This window comes from Heliconius melpomene, chromosome 14 (genome assembly GCF_056956725.1).
Source record: "Heliconius melpomene rosina isolate 202511_hmr_F chromosome 14, ASM5695672v1, whole genome shotgun sequence".
Classification (NCBI taxonomy): domain Eukaryota; kingdom Metazoa; phylum Arthropoda; class Insecta; order Lepidoptera; family Nymphalidae; genus Heliconius; species Heliconius melpomene.
The window spans coordinates 4896916-4905924 of record NC_140402.1 but is presented as its reverse complement, the minus strand read 5'-3'; the positions used below and the strand labels follow the sequence as shown (position 1 = coordinate 4905924).

At 33.0% G+C, this 9009-nt stretch overlaps 1 protein-coding gene across 1 annotated transcript; it reads left to right on the top strand.

Moving 5' to 3' along the window:
* The first annotated feature begins 1177 nt into the window (after positions 1 to 1177).
* LOC146532074 (lysosomal proton-coupled steroid conjugate and bile acid symporter SLC46A3-like) lies at positions 1178 to 6909 on the top strand. The gene is made up of 5 exons (XM_085197421.1): positions 1178 to 2261; positions 2359 to 2460; positions 3967 to 4188; positions 5119 to 5275; positions 6138 to 6909. Exons 1-5 carry the CDS (start codon positions 1304 to 1306, stop codon positions 6235 to 6237), a joined length of 1539 nt encoding a protein of 512 aa, XP_085053547.1. The 5' UTR covers positions 1178 to 1303; the 3' UTR covers positions 6238 to 6909.
* The last annotated feature ends 2100 nt before the right edge of the window (positions 6910 to 9009 follow it).

The following is a 9009-nucleotide window of genomic DNA, read 5'->3' as shown; positions in this document are numbered from 1 at the left end:
AATAATAAGCGTATTTGATATTGCAAAATAGTAGGCGCTTTACAATTATTGTCAGCTTCACGCTGTATCCCGCACACAGCAAGGTTGGCAGCGGGAACTTAGTGTTAAGACACTCCATTCTCCACTTTCCAAATTCTGGAGGCATAGCGTGTCGCGGTGGAACTTAACGCCGCGTTTTGCTTCGACACCAGAGCGAAGAATTTCATCTCCTCGAGTGTTGATTGAACCCACAATTAGTCTATTTTACAGTCACACTTTCATTCACATTCTAAACTAAACTTAAAGGTACTGTAACATAATACGAATTAAAATAATATATTAATTAAAAGTGACTAAATTCGAATGAAAGGCATTAACAAAATATTTATGGGCACAAAAGTTAAAACTATTAAAACAAAGGGGACAACATACAGGGCACAAAATGGAAGAATTTTATACACATTTCTTTCAGAAAAGTCATAGCTTGCCATGCACTATATTCTATTTTATTAAAGCCTCTAAAACGCACATAGAGGGAGACGAAATTATATTTTTTATAAATTCACAGAATTGTTTTTTTTATTACTTATATTAAGTTTTATTGTACGATGATAATGTGGCCCACAATAAAATTAAACAGTTTTATAAAAATACGGCGTTGAGTTCTGCCACTCAACACGCAATGTCTCCAGAATTTGGCAGAAAGTGGGGAACGGAGTGTCTTGACACTAGGTTCCCTCTGCCTACTCTGCTGTGTGCGGACATAAAGACTAGTAGTACTAGACATAAAGATTTGGAATATTTCACTATGAAAGCCTCCAGAGCCTGTAATGTATGCAACCAGAAAATTATACTATATATATATGCCCTTTACGGCCAATACTACAAAGTATATAAATATATATACCACAGGTCATATAATATTTACATATAAGTTTTTGCGTTTACCAAAAAGGTGAAATAAACCATGGCTGAACAATAACAGGTAAAAAACAGTTTGAAAAATGTAACGAAAAAATGAATTCTTTATTATATTTACCAATAAATACAGGTCTAAAACTATTTAATTCATTCAACTTTGCCTTGTTTAGGTTACCACCAAGGTCATTCTATGATTACACCGGCATCAACATTAACTCCACACATATACAACTTCTTAACCGGAACAACTTCGCTAGAGCTTCAAAGTCACTTCTCATTTGATACTGGTATTTACAAACAAGTGGACTGCACGCGGGTGTGTGTTTATAATATATTTTGTAAGATTTAATTAATTAAATATGGTGATGTAAATATTTAAACAGTTTAAAATACGAGTGACAAAATGACTTCTAAAGTGCAGAGTGATGGTGAACTTACTGAAACGGAAGTTAATGGTGAAATTGATAAAAATGTTGGTGAAACAGAAATTACTCAAACGTCCTTCCCACAGAAAATTAAGAAAATCCTAACTTTCTTTACAGTTGAGCCCTTTTTGTTTTGTTATATTTTACCAAACGTCATTTCATCTGTGGCTGTACAGAAACTAAACATGGAAAAGGCATGTCGTGCTGATCTTAATTTCTCTGAAATAATTTGCGCCCAGGCTATTTCTGGTGATTTTAGTGATAACCTTACTTTAACTGCCCTGGAAGGAGCTCAGCAACTAGTCGCAGATATGACAACATGGAAACAGCCATTGCAAAGCGGTCTGCCTGCTGCAGCAATACTGTTTGTTGGTGCATGGAGTGATAAAACTGGAAATAGGAAACTGTTGATGCTTATCCCGATGTTCGGTGAATTGGTTTCTGCGATAGGATTGATATTTGCGACGTACTTCTTCATAGAGTGGCCATTATGGGTGACAGCATTGATTGAAGCTCTGCCTTCAGCTTTCAGCGGCGGTATATCGATTGCTTTAATGGGCTCCTATAGCTTTATATCTGATGTCACTACAGTTGAATCCAGAACATTTAGAATGGGTTGCGTCGCTGTTATAGTTACATTGGGGATACCCTTGGGATCCTCTATCAGTGGCGTTTTATTAGAGCGAGTCGGGTTTTACGGAATATTTGGCATTAGTACTTTCTTATTTTCTTTTGGATGCCTATATACCTATTTTAGAATACATGATGTAAAGGTGGCAAACGTAAGAGGCACCTGTCAACAAGAAATACGAGATTGTTTTAATCTAAGAAATGCCTGGGATACACTTTCTCTGCTATTTTTGTCACCTAAAAAGGAAGTTAGCCAAATATGGCTTGTTGTTTGGGCACATATTGCTGTCATCGGTCCGGTATTTGGTATGCAAGCTTTGATTTCTTACAATGATTCTATAAAAAAATAATAAAATAGTATAAGTTATAGTAACTAAAATCAATCAATCAAACATTGTTTTAGGTGAAAGCTCCTTTTTATTCTTATATACCTTGAAGAAATTTGGCATGGATGTAGTGGACTTCAGTTTATTTTCCACATATTCTGTCCTTATGGGGTTGGCTGGTATGATATGTTTTTATTTATCTGTGTTAGTTTTACAATCTTTATTATTAAAACCAAAAATCAAGATCTTTTAACATCTGCCCATGTTTTTAAACTAATTAATTATACTTATTTAGTAAATCACATTTTTTTTAGAGGGAGCCTAGTGTTAAGATACTCCGGTCTCCCATTTTCGCCAAATTCTTGAGGCATTATGTTAAATATATCTACGAGGCCAATCGTGTTGCAGGGGCACAAGACTATAACTGTACGTTTACAGTTATAGTCTTGTGTCGTGTCTGATTCAATTCCCAGACGAGGAATATTTTTATTTCTTCGCTCTGGTGCCGAGGCAAAGCGCGGAGTTTTATTCCGCCAACAACAACATTACCTGCATTTCCTCCAGAATTCAGCGGAAAGTGAAGAAGGGAAGAATCTAGATGGGAACGGAGTGTCATAACACTAGGTTCCAAGGTTCCTTCTACCGTCTCTTCTATATGCAAGATACACTGTAATGCTAAAAAAAATATATACCTATACATTTATGTATGGATAAGCGTATACATACGAGTTGTTATTGTGTCTATCATATATATGTTCATTATAATATCTTACGTAATAATGTGGTTACAAATACCAATCAAAGTTAAATATTTTTCTAATATAGATTTTAAATTGCGGTGGCTTCATCACGTCACTCACTTCAAATCAATCAAATGATTTGAACATGGACATTCCATCAGAGGCCGTCGTAGCCCAGGAGTACAAAGGTGTGACTGTAACGCGACGATTACGGGTTCGATCCCCACTCGATTTCCACTTTCTTCGCTCTATTCAGTTTCACAGTGTATCCTGAACACAGCACGGTAGGCAGAGGGAACCTAGTTAAAACACTCTGTTCTCCAGTATATTCAGCGCGAAGCTAAAAAAACTTATGTATATACTAAATAGTCAATTAAAAGAATACGAGTATATCATTAAGAATTTTAACTTTGAGCTATAAGAAGACTATGGCTAATGACTGTATCTCACAAATGGGTGTAATTTATTTGTTATTGACAATTGTAACTATCAGGATATTTTAATTGATAATTCCATGTTTTCCTCTATGTTCAATTTAATTTATTTCCTAAAATAATTAATTGCTATATTATAAACTAAAATATATTTAAAACATTTTTTTTATTTACATTAAAAGTCAAGTAGAATATTACATTAAACAAGATGTGACCAAAAAATACTGATAACTATTGGTATAGACAGATTTTATTAAATTAGAAATCAATTTGGCAATTTAGCACAGCGCAGCGTTAAGTTCCGCCATCTTGCACGCAATGCCTCACAATTGGCGAAAAATGGGGAGGGTAGTGTCTTAAAATTAGACTTCCTCTGTCTACCCTGTTTGACGTAGGGTACAGCGTGAAGGTGAAAAAAGAAGCAAAATCCTGAATCCATAAAGAAGATCTTAGATCTTTTCCAAAGCATCAAGCAAATCTATCTATTTATTTTTCCTTTTCCTTTTTCCAGGAACGGCTGTCGCTGTCTTAGTGCTAAGTAAACTATTGAAAGTCCACGACGCCCTCATCGGTGCTATAGCAACAACGTCCAAAGTAGTAGCAAGTTTTGTGTACGCATTCGCGCCCACCAGGACATGGTTCTTCACTGGTCCCATTTTTGATTTCTTTGGAAATTCTGGAACTACCGTCGTTAGATCTATTGGGACTAAAGTAGTCTCACCAGATAAAGTTGGTGAGTATTTTAATATATTTAAATTAAAAATATACTTTTAAACCATCAGATTTCTAGCTGACGTCATTTTAAACATACGAATTAACTTAGAAGGCCATCAAATTTTTAACTATACACATACATACATACATACATATTTGTATAATAAGTTGTATCGAATATTAAAGAAACTGGTTTCAACATGTATAAAAGTAAACTCTTATAGATCCTATTGTAAATACTTTGGTGCCTAACCGCAGCAACCGGATTCAGTTTTAATTTAGTAACAAAAAATATATATTATACTAGCGGCCCGCCCGCGGCTTTGCCTGCGTGAACTACGTTATTATTATTTTCTGTCTCCATGAGTACCTACGTCCTATAAGTGCCGTCCATGCAAAATTTGAGACTCCTAGTACATGTAGTAACGAAGTTTCGTACAAACTTTCAACCCCAAAAACAACCCCTTAGGAGTCGAATATTGCAAATTTTCGTGTTAGCGAGCACCTACGCCTATAAATAACTCCTATGCAAAATTTGAGATTCCTAGCACATGTAGTTTCTGAGATTTCGTGATGAGTGAGTGACCTTTCGATTTTATATATATAGATTAAATTGAGTCAGGCCGTCGCGTTGTGGCGCAGGTGCACAAGTTTGTGACTGTAAAGCACCGGTTGTGGGTTCGATCCCTACTTGAGGAAATGAAATTTGGTAAATCACAACTCTTTTATACTAATATATTTATTTATTCGCTCTGGCATCAAGGCAAAAGCCCGGCGTTGAGTTCTCCACTCAACACACTATACCTGGAAAAATTTGGAGAAAAACAGAGAATTAGTGTTAACACTATATTCTCTCTGCCTACGATGCAATATGCGGGATACAGCGTGAAGCTGATAAAACAAAGAATTGAATTAGTTTAATGCAATTTTTATTATTCTAATATTTCAGGTAAAATGTGTTCAGTCATTGGTTTTGTTGAAGCAGTCGTTCCAGTCATTTACGGTCCCATGTACAGTGAAATTTATTCTTACACTTACAAAATTTTTCCCGGTGCTTTTTATTTACTTGGAGGTTGTATGACTGTGCCGGCTATATTTATATTTCTGTAAGTGTATATTTTTTTACAATTTTAAAGTGTTATTTCATATTTAGGAAAGAAAAATACTTTTTAGAAAACTTGAATTTTTTATTAAAAAATATAAAATTAAAATTAAATCCGCTTCACGCTGTATCCCGTACACAGCCGTGTAGACAGAGGGAATTTAGTGTTAAGATACTTCCTCATTTCTCGCCATATTCCAAAGCATCATCCTCGACACTAGAGCGAAAAAATTATATTAATTTATTTATTCCTCGAGTGGGTATCGAACTCACAACCAGTCGCGTCTAAAAATCTGGCAACTCTATTACCAATTATAGTCCATTGAAAAGTTACATTTAGGGTTGCGTTTCTCACAGGATCCAATTTATTATTTTTAATACGTAGGTTTTTTTTTATAAGTATATGTTCAAGTTTGTGAGGTCGCCACACTTGTCCCCTGGCCGTCACCTTAAAAAAAGGAACGTAAAGGGTTTTCGCTCTGTATCTCATAAACTAGCAACCCTACAGAAAAAAATGTAAATAATTATTTGCAGCAAATTAAATTGCCCTCAACTTTACTTCTATTATATTATAGCTCCCGTTATTCCGAGAATATTCACCTCCGATTCTGAGTAAAACAATAGGTGGAAAATAGCCTTATTATTATTAAAAAATATATATGAGAAAACTAATATATCAATAACACCATAAGTATATTAAGAAAATAATAAAGGATATAAATTAATAAATGTAATATAAAAAAAACGTAATTTTTCATGTTTATTACATTCTTACGAGTATTCAGAAATCCAGTTAACTTGAAAAAAACTTTATATTATCAATCGTTGATTAGTATTTAATAATAATGTTTAAACATAATTTACAGGTATCTCTACTTCTTGCATCGCAAAGAAGAAAAGAGTGAAGAAAGCGTATGCCCACGAAAATGCTGTAACAGCAGTATAGAAATTACAAATTCTGTTTAAAAAAAATAAATGTAGGTTCTTCCATAAAAAAATATGTAACTATAATTGTATTAGAATTTACGAGAGATATACGAGTATGGTTAGTCATTGCTTGATTTGTTTGGAAAATAATACCTCAAATATGTCGATTGATCCACCGGCACCGTTCAGATCGATGTCCAAAACGATGTACTTATAATAATCAGCTTCACGCTGTATCCCGCACACAGCGGGATAGGCAGAGAGAACCTAGTGTTAAGACACTCCGTTACCCACTTTCTGCAAAAAAATAATTATGAGGATTGTGTGTTGAGTGGCAGAACTGAACGCCACACTTTGCCTCGACACCAGAGCGAAGAAATGTAAATATAAACGTAAATAATTATATCACTTCCTCGAGTGGGTATCGTTATAATATCGTTGAGCCTAACTCGTATAATCATAAAGTCCTTCTATTACCAAAAAGTATAAACACACATACTTTCAAACGCTCGTGGAATGATAAGACGACATAACCTTTGAGTAATGATTGTAATAAAAAATAAGATTTATTGGACATATAAAGATTTTATTAATTTATTTCGTAAGGTAATAGAAAAGTATGATATCATTCATATACAACAAAATATAATATGTGACATTTATTTAAATGATGTAACGTAATGCGATAATGAAAGGAAAATAATCTGAAAACTTGTTTCATTTAAAAGATAAAATTTATTTAATATTTTTTGTATTGAAAAATTGTCATGATACGAAAAATATCCTCCGAGATTGAAAAGGAAACAGAAATCCCAACAGAGGCTTGAAGGTTTATATATTTGAGAATTTTCGCTCAAATTATTAATTAGAATACTAAATTTTTTTGTAATGATTTCCTTGGCTCTGGAAAATTGTGCTGTATGTGCTATCAACATAATAGTTGCCCAGCACTTCATCACTCAGCTGTACCACAGTGGCTTCCGCACCCAGATCCATCAAAAGGGATCTATAACGAAACCTAAGCGGATTTTAAAACCTGACTCTAATGGATTATTTATTGCTGATAGATTCCTCAGATTTTGTAAATGGGTTTGAAATCATTTAATTAATTCTTTTTTGGGACATTTGCTGAATTTATGTTTGACAAGGGCAATTCTGTTTACTTTTTCTATATCATGTTTCCTAAAAAAATTAATTTAGGTAAGATATCCCAGTGATCGAGTGTGGTGGCCAGAATTGGGGCAGGCCTATCTCCAGCAGTGAACAAAAGATGGCTGTTGATGATCCCAGTGATACCAAATCATTTGATAATAGCCTTAGCTACATCGCTTTGAAGGGGATTGTCCAGATTTCCAATAACCATGTGCATTTCACATACTGTATATATAAGGAACCGCCTAGATGAATTTCAGAGCAATGTTTATTATATTATATCAAACTATATTTATACAACAGTGAAGTTTAAAAGTTTTATGGATTAATGTATTAATAAATAAGATTTTAATACAATTATATTATATTTTTTTAGTATTACTAATATATTATATACATTGTGCAAAACTATTTTGTTTTTATTATGTTCTAAAATTTTTAACCACAGATAGGTAGGTACAAATTAAATTGTTTAGAAATTTGATTCTTAGTATATGAGTGTAATGAAAATGTTAGAAAAATTAACTTTTGTGAAACAACAAATTTTAAATAAACAAAAATAACACTAATAGTGTTATAGAAAACTCAGTTTTAGTGATAAGGCCGCCTTTTCACATTTTATTTTTTTATAAGCTATGTACTGTAAACTGTATATTTGTATTGTGTATTAAGGTGTAAAATAAGGAGTTTTTTTTTGCTTATGTTATAGAAAACGTAGATCAATAAAAAATACAATTCAACGAATAAAATAGTCGGTTCTTTAATATTAAATTATGTAGATAGCCAGTTTTCAATATATATGAAAATCGTGATTTCTACGATTTACATTGTAATTATCTCTAATTGTTATATTTTTTTCTAAAAGATAACAAGAAACAACAAAAGGTAAATAACAGATTTTAAAAAATCTTGAAAAAAACTTATATAACATGCTAATACTAAATTAATTAAAAAAATATATTTTTATAAACAAAGAAATTTACCCCGAGTTCAAAGGCATCAAGAAAAAAATAAACGATTGTTTTTACACAAATAAAAGATGAGCAAAAATATTCCAGTAGTCATAAAATTAAACAAAAAACATGTGAATATTGTTTAAGCTATATAAATACTGTGAATGCCGAGTCAAGATGATACAACTTGTAAATATTACTATCAAAGTTTACAATATTATTTATCTAGAATTTAAAAATCTTGTGAAAACAATACAATAATAGGCCAGTCGTAGTTCATGGGCACGAGCGTATGCGTTGTGGGTTCGATTCCTATTCGAGGAAATGAAATATTTAATATATATTTTCATTTCATCGTTTTCATGTCGAGGCAAAGCGCGGCGTTGAATTACGCCACTCAACGCGCAAAGGTATATAGTATCGTATCGTCATTATTTAGCGGAAAATGGGGAATGGAGTGACTAAACATTATGTTCCCTCTGCCTACCTGCTGTGAACGACAAAAAAAAACAGAAAACAATAAAATTAAAACGTAATGTTTCAATATAAAACATATATATATACGTAAATAAATATTTTTCCAAGCCACTTACGAGGTCATCGATATCGACTTTATTGAATGACATTTCGAAACACCACCCATAAACGGTAAGGCAAAAATTCGCAGTTGTTCAAACAATTGCACCTGTCCGTACCTTTACACGAG